The sequence below is a fragment of the Camelus dromedarius genome, chromosome 25 (assembly GCF_036321535.1).
Source record: "Camelus dromedarius isolate mCamDro1 chromosome 25, mCamDro1.pat, whole genome shotgun sequence".
In the NCBI taxonomy this organism is placed as follows: domain Eukaryota; kingdom Metazoa; phylum Chordata; class Mammalia; order Artiodactyla; family Camelidae; genus Camelus; species Camelus dromedarius.
Genome location: NC_087460.1, coordinates 9,038,428 through 9,051,564, shown reverse-complemented (window position 1 = coordinate 9,051,564; position 13,137 = coordinate 9,038,428). Strand labels below are relative to the sequence as shown.

General features: G+C 36.3%; 2 protein-coding genes across 3 annotated transcripts in view; one reads left to right on the top strand and one right to left on the bottom strand.

Moving 5' to 3' along the window:
- PLBD1 (phospholipase B domain containing 1) overlaps positions 1-1,836 on the top strand; it is a 43,505-nt gene extending 41,669 nt beyond the window's left edge. Inside the window, exon 11 of the mRNA XM_031444062.2 lies at positions 1,537-1,836. Coding sequence (XP_031299922.2) covers positions 1,537-1,704 — 168 coding nt within the window. The 3' untranslated portion in view covers positions 1,705-1,836. The remainder of the gene's footprint in view (positions 1-1,536) is intronic.
- A 681-nt stretch (positions 1,837-2,517) lies between these two features.
- ATF7IP (activating transcription factor 7 interacting protein) overlaps positions 2,518-13,137 on the bottom strand; it is a 95,139-nt gene continuing 84,519 nt past the window's right edge. For both annotated transcript variants that reach the window (XM_010988881.3, XM_064479061.1), the window contains exons 14-15: positions 10,652-10,764; positions 2,518-7,155 (exon numbers count right to left, since the gene is read on the bottom strand). In XM_010988881.3, the coding sequence (XP_010987183.1) occupies positions 6,736-7,155; positions 10,652-10,764 (533 nt within the window). In that variant the 3' untranslated portion in view covers positions 2,518-6,735. The remainder of the gene's footprint in view (positions 7,156-10,651; positions 10,765-13,137) is intronic.

The following is a 13,137-nucleotide window of genomic DNA, read 5'->3' as shown; positions in this document are numbered from 1 at the left end:
TGTATTGGACCAGATGCTGAAAGCACTAAAGGGTTTTTCTACGTTAGAATTGTTTTTCGTTTTTTAATTTATTTATTTATAATTTTTTTGGCAGGGGGTAGGAAATTAGGTTTATTTATGTATTTAATTTTAGAGGAGGTACTGGGGACTGAACCCAGGACCTTGTGCATGCTAAGCATGCGCTCTACCACTTGAGCTATACCCTCCCCCTGCTATGTTAGAATTGTTCAGTGCTGTAATGTGTCTCACAATGTAGGTAATAAGTCTGTGGGGAGGGGGCTGAAGCCAGCTCCCGTAGGCTTGAGAACCAGTTGTTACAATCAGTTGCCACCACGTTGACAGCTTGAGGTGGTGGAATATTTACACCATGGAAATCAGCAAATACTACTAAGTGAGGGGTTTTCCCCTCCGAGAGCTGGTTGAAAACTTACTGGCACACTACTGGATTCGGGGTGTCAAAGGGTAGGAGTTAGCCATCTATTGGGTGGAAAGAGTCATCTTACCACATCCTTTTGCACTTTGGGCTTGGGCACGTGTCTTTTCTTTGCATCTCTAGTCCTAAATCCTGGAAGAAATTTGTTACAAGTAGAGTTAACCGTTCTGTCGGAAGCTCTGAAAACTGTAAGAATGCCAACCTCCTACACGTAATTTTTTCTATCGGCCTAGTGTCTAAACAGAAGATGCTTTAGAGAAATTTGAGCCAAACTTTTGGCCTTAATGACTCTCAAAATGTTGTGTAATGTAAAAAAAATACAGTGGATGCAGTGAGCCTGGCACACATGAAGCCCCAATGAATGTTTTTGTATTTCTTTCTTTTTAATGGTATTTGCAAACATTCAGTAAAGTGTGTAAAAAGTGTGACATCCATTCCAGAATACACAAAGAATTACTTGAATTGGGGAGAACCCAAGCCAAGCTTCTACCTGCCAGATTTTACTTTTTTTCAGAGACAAAAGCCTGCCAATTTTTCATCAAAAAAGTTTCTGTTGAAGCATGTACCTTGAACCTTAAGATCTGCTGCTATCCAGTGTTTGAAAAGTGTTTTTAAGAACCGTGGACCTCATTTTTTGATATTGAGTTCCTTCTACCTTAATACTCTTGTTACTGCCCTGATTAATAACAACTTTTACGGAGGAATTAATATATTCTAGATACTGCTTCAAGTCTTTGCTCTCATTAATCCTTATGACAACTCTTCTGTGAAGTACGGTTATTAGCCTACTTTTACGAAGGAGAAAACTGAGTCAGACAGGTGTTATTTTAAAGTAAGTTTTAGAGCTAGAATTCTGAATTTGAGTAACCTGACTCCAGATCTCACACTTTCGGCTGCGTTCATGTAACACACTTCCACTGGTCACCTCACATTTGAATGCCAGATGGATACAGAAAAGCACATTGTGGGAGCCTGCAAGATTTTAAGGGGTGCTAATATTAGGAATTTGGAAAAAGAGCAAGAAAAACAACAGTAGCAACAGGAGATTTAGTCAAGTTTTTTCCCAATGGTTTTCTAAAATGTCCCCGCTCCTCTCTTTTCAGGTGGCAGACATCTACCTAGCTTCTCAGTCCACGGCCCATGCCATCAGTGGGCCCACAGCTGAAGATGGCCTCCCCGTTTTTCACTGGAACCGCTTCAACAAAACCCTGCATCGGGGCATGCCAGAGGTCTACAACTTTGATTTTATTACCATGAAACCAATTTTGTAACTTGACATAAAATGAAGGAGGGAGATGAGGGAACAGAAGGGAACAGGAGGCTGCGAGATACCAAAGGTACTATTTTCAGCTATGTTTTTCCATTCAGAATTAGTCTTAATAAAATATATTAAATTCAGTCTATCACTTTGATTTTCTACTGGTGATTTTGCCATTTTTAAAACCAGCATTTACTATAGGGTGGAACACTACAGAAGAAACATTATATATGATAAATAACAATACCAGGTTTCAGCAGACAAGAGGGTATGCTAGAAACTGCTCTCTCGCTCACCAAAATCCATCTTCTCCTTTGATGCCTGGCCATGCACACCACATCTCCCAGGCTCCCTTAGGCAGCTGTGCCACATGACAGAGCTCTTGCCAGCAGGCTCTGGGCCACCTCCAGGCCTGGGTCCTAAGAACCAGGCCCCTCACCCTCTTTCCTCCTCTCACTGCTGGATATGCTGACGCTCTAGGGGAGGGTGGAACCTCCAACAGGAATGCACTGAGTCTGTCCATCTGGTCCCTAACAAGCGTAAGCCAAGCCTTCTGAGGTGCAGGGAGGCACACCATCCAGCAAGCTTGAATGCTGTCTCCCATTAGTTAAAAGCAGTGTATCTAATCTGGGAGCAACTCTGCGTAACAACTTTTCTTTCAAAGCTGGAGAATTGTATGTGGTTTGAATGCCATGGTGGTGTTGTCAAGTTCAGTTCAATAAACCAATACTGAACAGGGTGACAGCGATGCTTAACAAAGCGAGAGGCTTCCAGAGGAAAATACAAGGGCTGAGAAGAACCAGAATGAATCAGAGTACTCAGAATGTTAAAAACCCAGTAGTTTATTTCAAAGTATAAATTTCAGGCTTGCTGGACAAAATCCCACTACAGTTAACACTTATACAGACACCACTCTACTGTACATTAAAAAAAGAAAAAACCCACAAAAACCTTCAAAACCTAATAAAAATAGGGCAACTTGCTATAGCCCAGTTTATATTAGACATTAGGAAGGTCTTATATGGTCATATTTACACTTTCAACTGCAATAAAGAAAAATCAGGATGCAGGTTTCCTACAGAGGATTTATTTTTATATTTAATTTTGAAATGGCTGATAAAATACTAAAGCCAGGATCCCCAAAGGTGTCTGACTGCCAGGTTACCTTATTTACAAACAATTTTTTTTTAAAAGACAGCAATTGAATATAAATGATGAGTATTTAACTGACTCTACAAATAAAAAGTGAAGAACTTATTTAGCATGATAAAACTATTTGAAGATGAGAAGACAGAACATGTGTTTGTATCATCCTATTCCTCCCCATTGGTTGGCTCAAGGGGAGTAAGTTTTAGGAACCAGATAAATCTGCCACACTAACAAAATACCTGGTAAAAATTGTTCTCATCTTTTTTATTCTCCCAAAATTCAAAAAGGAGGGAAGGGGCGCATCACTTGCCCAGTAAATAGTAAGGCAGGCAGAATCATACACTGGTTTTAGACAGAATTATTCGCAATCAACTAATACTGGGACATGGTTTTTCTGGAAATTAGAACAAAACAGGCCAATGATAAAATTAAAATAATGAATTAATCATAGGATGCTGAAATAGCTCAGGAAGGAAAGTCTGGGAGAACACTTGGAAGTCTGCAGTAACCTACTGTGCTAAGATCACAGTGTACAGAAGTAAGAGGAGGATACCACAGGCATTATTTTGTTAATCTTGTACAGTACTAGAAAATCTGTGGAACAAGATAAATGCATATCATGCAATATTAACATCCACCTTGCCGCATAAATGATGATTCAGAAAATGTAAGCAAAAGAGCATACAAAAAAACTAAGTTAACACTTATCCAATACAGTTAGAGAACTGTATGGTGCAGGCTGCCTCAGGAGTTCTGCAGACAGATGGACCTAAGATTCTAAGCTCCTTCCTTTAGGCCTTTTTTTTCAATTAAACCTTTCATTTATTACCTGGCAGTGGGGGTTGGGGAATACCTCTCTGTGAGGCAAATGGTACCCCAATAAACATTCACTTTTCAAGGAAGCAAGCTCTACTCTTCACTTCGCTCATAAACTTCTACTGTGTTGAAGATACCAAAGGTAATATTTTAGCTATATTTTTCCATTCAGAATTAGTCTTAATAAAATATATTTTAAAAAGTTGAGTCCAGAGAAATAGAGGGATATAGTTACCTCATAAAGTTAACTGTTAACAGTAGATGTTGTCGCATGTAATTTATAAATTTACTGGCAAGAACATAATAAAATTTTACTCACACTTAAAACAGGGTGAAAATTACTCTGACAAAGTGCAAAGTAGAGAGTAAGAAACATCACCATTACCTTTAAGTGTCATATAAACATCATACATTTCAGGTTGAAATATCAGAAGTTTCTGGGATTTCCAACAAGGCAATACTTACACAAGTATTGTCAGGCTAAAAAGGTAGCTTTGCATTCCCCAAATGGGATTATTAAGCTTATTGATAATACTTTGTGAAAAGGTACTGTGAAATAAAAAAGGTCCATGAGGTGTGAACTGCTGTTAAAAAAATCTGTAATCAGTAGCTATTTCTAGTTGAATCCTCCGTTCTCTCTTTGCACAGAAACAAACCCAACAGAAAGCACTCATCAACATTACAACCTGCCCAGAACAAAAGCCTAGTGTTCCAGCCTCGCATCTTTCATTAACTCCAATATAGCTGTTGCCTATAAATCCCATGGCAGGCTATTTGAAGAAGAACATCTTATAATAGCTTTTCCCTCAAATAATTACAATCTCTCTTTTTATCTTCCCTCCACCATTTGGAATAAAGTTTTATTTTACTGTAGTAAATCTATTTTTAGGGTTACTATTTAAATTTTTTTTCTTTTGACAGAAAACACATGATATAAGCTAAAATATTCTCATTCTACTGGGCCTTCTTTACTTGATTATATAATGTTATGAAAACTTAAAAAAAAAAAGAATTAGTGAATATAAATAAAAAATTGTTCACCAAGAGAAACTTTCTAGGCTAGGTAAGCAAATTGTTATCACATGACCATAAAACCGGCCAATAAAGAACAATTTTGAACATAGGCTTTCTATTCTGTAGACAGGAATGATCTTGAACACATAATCAACAAAGCAACCATTGCAGGTAAAAACATATATACATGCAGATATTAGACAGGTGTTCACATATATCTAGATCATCGATTTCTCCCTTTAAAACTTCTCATTGGCATGACATTGGCAACTTCTTTACCATCATCATCAGTTCTACAATGAGTAATGTTTACATAGTTGGTTGGCAAATATGATTCACAGAAATTTTAATTCTCACTGTGGCCTCATTTTCCGAAAGCAAAAGGAAAGTTGTGGAACGTTTACATTTTGGCAATCTGTAGGCCTTCTTCAGCATCAATCAAGCTTCACACCCAACATGACAGTTATACTGAACAGTAAGAGTCTCTAAAGAGAGTTTCTTTACAACTAGAACGCTTCCTATTACAAGCCATTAAAGTTGCAAACAAAGCAGCATTAATAGAAGGGATAGTTCCCTCCTATAATTCCAGGAAAAATTAATGACTAATTTATTTAAGAACGTAGGAATATGAACTCAAATATGATATGTGAAGATGACTCACAAACTCCATAAATTCCTTTCCAAGTACTGACAACCACATTCTCACCCCCCAAACTACGCCAGCTCGCCTGTCTTAGGCCAGCTACACTCAAACACATACCTGATACCAGGATAGCTGGCACTCATATTGAAAATCCATGACCTAAGCTGAATTTGGTTAACTTTGAAGAGGAACAGAGATGCCCAGAAGGTGTATCTAATTGTTACATAAAATGACCCCAAAGGATATTCTTTAAATTCCATCCAAAGCTGACATAGGGTCAGTAAGACAAAACTTAGCACCATTAAAACAAAATTAAAAGATTAACACAGGAAGAATGATATGAGAATAAAGAAGAAATGGAGCTTTCCCTTTGATATTTTTGCTCATTGTATTTGTGAATTTTACTATTTACTTCCTTTGAAAGAATATTATACTTTGGGTGATAAGGGAAACTAGAATTGCTTTCATAAGCTGTAACACAGTGTGCAACACAGATACTAAAATACGTTTGAAGGAAAATTTTCTTACACAATGTGGTCTTCTCTTGGTCCACTTGACACAGAGTTAATTTAAATAGTGACCAAAAATAAAAAGCATTTATATTCTTAGAAGAAAACAGCAAGTCAAATTTCTGGAGTTTAATGTAGTGATGTCACTGATGGGACTACATATAAAAGCCTTGGTCTAAAGTTTACTTGAGGGAAATGTGCTACATTTGGTAGAGATAAGGAGAAATGAAGAGTGAAAGACTGACAGGGAAAAGTAAACAACAATGGCCCTGTTTATTTTTATAGTTAATCTTTAAGGCACAAAATAAATGTAAAAACCAGATTAGATAGAAAAGGGAGGGCCCGCTGCAGATCTTTTTCATCTAATTAACCACCCAGAAGAGACAAAAGATGAACAGATCTTTTCCTGTGTTCAGATTAACCTATTTTAAACTATTTAATCATTTGCTTTTTATTTTTTTCTTTGGATTCTGTTTATATTCAGTTTAAATCATTTACCTATGAACCTACAGATCTTGTAGAAGCAGAATCATGCCAGTTACATACCTCAAATCCCTTGATCTACTTACTTTATACTGGAAGAGAGGTAAATTTGAGAATGAAAACGGGAGATTCCACTGCAATAAACATATAAATACAGAAAAGCACAAACACCCACACATTGTCCCCAGCCTCAAAACTAAAGCAAGGTGCACATTTACATTTAAAACCTTGAAGCTTGAATTGTTCAGGAAAAGATTCTGCTTTATGGGCTGAGTTTATTTACTTCTGATTATAAACAAATGTAGTGTACATACACATCTGTCCAAGAAATCTTGCACAATGTGGATTTTACAATGGGTCTCATGCACAAGATTAAAACAAGACCAAAAAGCGGAACTTATGAAAGAGGAAGAGATAAAGGCTCCAAGGTTTAACTGCTCTGGGAGGAAGAGATCACATCTGTTGACTGGGGATCACAGAAAGGTCCAAAACGTCCATAAACATCCTTGGCTCGTACTGCAAAGTAGTATTTGCTGCCAGATACAAACTGGGTGAGAGTGCATGCCATGGGCAGGGGAAGTGCCTTTACTTCTCCAATCTTCTTCCACTGCGAGGGCACAGTGGCACTGGGTTCCTCGTGGTAAGCATAAAGATGGTAGCTGTCAACAGCGGCACAGCTTCTGTCCACCTCAAGGACACTCCATGACAGTACAATGCCATTTTGACTCTGAACTCGTGCTAACTTCAAGTGTGGCTTCTGAGGCAGAGATGTGCTGGCAGCTTCTGGGGGCAGACGCTGTGGTTGTGGGGCTTCTGGTAAGGGTGCTGGGTGTACAGGGCGTGGGGGCTCCTAACAAAAGAAGAGTCTTGTTGATTTATAATGATCACAGAAAGGACTGTTTCTGAATGCTACAACCAAAACATCTTAGAAGTCACTTTTAGACTTCATTTTACATCAGGAATACTGGGAAATACCAAATACCATACCACACCCAGCAAGTTCTATTTGATGATTTGTAACTAATCATGTCCCAAATGATGAATGCTGAGGTTATGCCTACTATACTTTCTAGGTCTAAAATACTGAGTGTTCCCTAGGAAACAAAAGCCCTTGCTGATGGAACATCATCTTGACAGAAACTGAAATCACCATCTACTTCTAACAAAATAATTTATGACTTAATGACCTATACTACAGATTCTTATTTTAATATAATGTAACATTTTAAAATAACATGTGTGGCAATCTATCATACGAAATTTGAGTATCAACTCTGCTTTCATTTTTAAAGTTTGTCCATATAAACACAGTAGCATATTCTTATAAATAAGCACATTAAATGCTAAATGTAATTATGTTCTTGGTCAGTCTGTATGAAAAAGGTGACATTTATACTGGGCTGTGAAAGAATTCAGAAATGTAGAAACAGTTGTGTACCTTTCTGCCAACAGGCAAAAATATGAGCAAGGGCATGAGGATAGGTAAGTGAGAGGATTTATGGGCAAAAACAAGTATTAACTTTTACTTAGACATAGGGTATGTGAAGAAGAAAGTATGAATTTGGAAAGGTTGGTTAAGGCCAGATGATGAAAAAGGATGAATACAAAGCTTAGGAAGTCAAACTGACTTGCCTAACACTGGACATTATTATTATCATACCTGGATTTTAAAAATACAGTAATAAATTTTTTTCAAAAAGATTCAAATGATGAGAGCAGGAAACAAGGATATAAATGGTCTTTTTTTTAAGCAAAACATATCATTGCTCACTGACTTTAGCTTGGAAGTCATGAAACAAATAAGATTTCCTTAATGGATATTTATTTAACAAAAACTATGTTTTAATTTGCATTTCATTAAATTCGCATGCACTAAATAGTGAATCTTGTGAAGAATTGATATCTTTTTAATCTCCATGCCTTCTCAAAGTGTAGCGCTAGTAACATGCACACAGTAACAACTCAAAAAGGATATGTCAAATAATTTCAAGGAATGTAAAAATGCTGACATTCATATGCTCAGATATATGTCTGGGAAAAAATACAATCCACAGTTTAAAAGCTAAAATAAATATAAAGTTAGAGGGAAAAAAATCAAGTTCAAATAGATAAAACATCGAAAGTTGAAGAAGCAGGACTGATTTGAATACTAGGTCATGCTGCTGTATTTCCTCTCTGAAATTAATAATATTAAATAAACACACAACTAGCAAGATCTAGGAGAAGGAGGCTAAAGCCATAAACTTGACTAGAGGGGGCAGGAATTTAAGGAGTATGAGAACAGCTTAAGTGGCCTGTTAATATCCCTTTTTAATTCTTAAAATTAAATTCTAGGATACTGGGTCTGCTCATATCCCAAAACTAGTTAAGCCAACTGAGTTACTGTTTTGTTTTTGCCATTGCAATGGAGGTTTTTATTGAAGTTTTACAGATAAAATAACATGTCAGGGATATGCTTCAAAGTAACCCAGTGTATACAAAGGTGTGGGAGTAAGTGGGTGGCACCATAGATGAAATAAGGCTGGCCCTGTGCTGATGACTGTTGAAGATAGGTGACTGATATGTGGGGACTGTTATCCTATTCTTCCTACTTTTATTTATATCTGAAAAGTACCATTTAAAAATGTTTTTAAAATTAAATTAAATTAAATTAAAAGAATGTTCCTCCTGTGAGAGACACAGTTTATTCTTAAGACAATACACGCGGAGTCTATTTAAAAACAAATAAACAAACAAAATGCTCTGATGGGTCATCAAATTTGCAAAACTGTGGTATAAGTAAGAAATTTTTGCTATATATTTCTTGAAGGAATATGGAATGAAATAAATTAGTCGCAGCTGCAAACAACAGTAACGATGTATTTGCCACATACCCTAAGAGGGCCAGATCTGAAACACTGTGAAAACATGCTGGAGGAGATGGAATCAGAAAATCTGAGTTTTGAACCGGCTCTGCCTCTTAACTAGCTTGGATAAATGACACTGAGAAAGCACTTAACATCTTTGTGACACAGTATCCTTTTCTATCAAAAGGAGAACATCAATCCTCATTAGGGTTGTGAGGATTAAATAAAATAATACATGTACAATAGTTGGTAGAGTGCCCCGTATACTTCCAGCGCCCCATTAATACTAATTTTTTCATTGTAGTGGGACAATAAAATAATAGCTGCCAAAAGCACAGGCTGTGGAGCGGGTATGTGTGAGTTGTTATGAGGTTTGGCCTCGGGCTGGTTACTCAGCCATCCTGTGCATTTGCTGCCGTATCTGTAATAAAGGCTAAAAAAGGAGAGCAAGAGTTCTACAGAATTCCTGTGTAAGGATCAAGTATATTAACAGTGCCCGCACATAGCAAGCACTCAACAAATGTTAGCCATTATTATGTCCATGTAAAATAAGATGCTTTGCTTGGTTAAAAAGTGGTATCAGCCTCAATCTCCTCCCCGCTCTAAAACTGGCATTTCCATTTACATGGTGCATCACACCCAATACTGTTATAATCCTGTCACAGGATAATGTGACATTGTTTTGGAGATTAACTCTAAGGAGAAATCTTTGGTTTTCTCTATTATTTCTTAACAAATGAATTTCCAATTCCACTGGATTATTAAAACAATAAAGTGATGTTAGAGAAAGACAGATATTGTATGGTATCGCTCATATGTGGAACCTAAAAAAATAACATGAATCAATTTATTCACAAAACAGAAACAGATTCACAGATACAGAAAACCAACTATGGTTAACCAAAGGGAAAGGGGAGGAGGGTATAAATTAGGAGTACGATTAACAGATACACACAACTAACACAACTGTATATAAAATAAACAACAAGGATTTACTGTATAGCATAGGTAACTATATTCAGTATCTTGTAATAAACTAAAATGGAAAAGAATCTGAATCTGCACACCTGAAATAACACAATGTTGTAAATCAATTACAGTCAAATTAAAAAAAATGTTTTAATTAAAAGATTAAAAGTTAAAAAAAAGTGATGGCAATGCTAAATTAGAGTTAGCATAAGATTTTGATAAAAAAATAAAGTTAGAACATGAAAAAATACTTTTTAATATTCAAAAATGCTCTTTTAAATTTCACCATGAGTTAAAAGTCCCAGATGTGGACTCTTATACACTGCAAACCTCCATAAGCAAACTCAATAATCCTTGACAACCAGCATCCCTAGAAGTATCTAAGGTCTATTTTCTTCAGTAAACTGCTGGAAAAACAGAAGACCTGTCATTTCCTTTTGAGATAATTAGTTTAAAGAACAAATGCTAACTACCATAGTATTTGACAGCTTTGCAGGTGAGAACTCTGTGAAGCCAAACACCCACACTTACAGTATGCACTTGTGGTGGTCGGTGATGCACTGTGAGCTGAGGTCCTGTTGATCCCAGGGTTAATCCGTTGTTTACAACATACGTAGTTGCTTGAGGCACTCGAACTGTAACACCTACGAAAGAAAATTAAGGGATAAAATTAGAATTCTGCCCTAAATTTGGTGGAACACTTATTAAACAGTAGAGTGATGTTTTTAAAATTCAGAAGGAAAAATATTTCTAACTGAGAAGTCCATGTTCAGCCAAAGTGTCATTTAAGCATGAGGATAAAGAAATTCTCATTTATGCAAGCAACCAAAAAAAAAAAAAAAAAATCTACCTCCATGAACCTTTCATCAAGTAGCCACTAGAGGATGTATGCTACCCACAAAAGAAAGAAAATCAAGAAAGAGGGAAACAGGAGACACAGTGAACAGGAGAGAAATAAATGCAGTCCCTACCAAGAGGACTATAACCGAAACCCCTAGAACCCTGAAATACTGGAGGTACATAACATGTAGAAGGTAAACAGGCCAGAATGGAGCAGTGAGACTCCAAAGACAGAAAAACTGAAGCTATCTTCACAAAGATCTCTGCTATCTTTAGTACAGAAATCTCAACTAAGTTATCCTGGTCTTGTGTTAATGAGGGTCCTCTCTTTCTTTCCATGCCCTGCTGAAGATACTTATTTATTTTATCCAACTGAAAATTCTTTTGACGTACATCAGGGCAACAAAAGGAGAAAATTTAGAAGCCACCCATGTATGGCCCAAGCATATTCCTATATACATTTAGTACCTGCCAGGTACCCTGGCTGTGGTGAACCCAGTTTCCCAGAACTCACTCATGACAATGCTGAGTGATTTCCCCAGAGAAAGCTCTTTTAACTTGAGAGTTGAAGCTAAAATGTGACCCAGAGACTCTGCTTAGTTTATTTTCTCCTAGAAGCCATTACCTAATAATAGCATTATTGAAGTTTCTTTAAACAGCTAGACTTGTCCTTGATATTAAATTTTGCAACACTAAATATTTTTAATGATACCTATATAGATTGTAAAATCCTATAGAAAGCCAAATAAGTAAGGTTAATGCAAAGGGAGAGAGATTCAATTGAGTGTGGGTATACAGTAGACTTGTAACAGATAAGGCTCCAATTCTTAGCCTGGTGGAGAGTTCATAGGTGTTTTTTTTGTTATTTTTCTTCAAAATTTAAATATATATTTTACATAAACTTGTTTGTATGATACACTTTACTACTAAATATATATATATATCCATATATAGATACATACACACACACACACAGGGAAGCTGAAGTTACCTTTAACATTTTCCCATCTTTTATATCTCAGCTACCTTCTATACCTCTCACTGGAAGCTATCCTTTACCATTATCTCCAACTAGGCTAAGTTACAAACAACCATTCCCATTTTTAAATTTTTAAACAGCAACATTGTTTATAATTGCCAAGGTATGGAAGCATCCTAAGTGCACATAATAGTTGAATATATAATGGAGAAGCAATATATGTGTGTGTATATATATATATATATATATATATATATACACATACATATACATATAACACACACACACACACATATATATATATATAGTGGAATACAACTCATCCATAAAAAAGGATATTTTGCCATTTGTGGCCCTTCATTCACTTTTTTTTCCACTTTAAAAACCAGAATTTTATAACTGGCAGAGACATTTCCATTACATCAAAAACAACAAAATACCTAGAAATAAACTTAACCAACGAGGTTACCTATACTCTGAAACCTGAAATGACACAAAGTAATGGAAAGATTTCTTGTGCTCTTGGATTGGAAGAATCAACACTATCAAAATGGCCACACTACCCAAAGTAATCCACAGATCCAACGCAACGCCCATTAAAATACTCGCAACATTCCTCACAGTTCTAGAATAAACAATTCCAAAATTTATAAGGAACCACAAAAGATCCCGAACAGCCAAAGCAATCTTTTGTAGGTTTCTTTTTTTCCTCTTTCTTCTTTTTGTTCTCTTTTCTTATGGTTTGATGACTAGAGAAGGTCCTTTAACATTTGTTGTAAAGCTGGTTTGGTGGTGCTGAAATCTTTTAGCTTTTGTTTATCTGTGAACCTTTTGATTTCGTCATCAAGTCTGAATGAGAGCCTTGATGGATAGAGTATTCTTGGTTGTAAGATTCCCCCTTGCATCACTTTTAATATATCGTGCCACTCTCTTCTGGCCTGTAGAGTTTCTGCTGAAAAGTCAGCTGATAAGGCATGGTGTCTCTTAATAGAGTATAGACCAACATCAAATAGGGCTCTGTGATAGTACAGGCCATAAAGAATTAAATTGAAGACAAAATGTAGAACACAAATCATATAATATACAAGTTTTCTCCTTAACTCTCCTAATGGAAGAAAATGAATTAGTAATAGTTTTAATGTACTTAGCACTTTGTGCTAAATCTAATGTCAATCAATATAAGCCACTCCAACTAAAT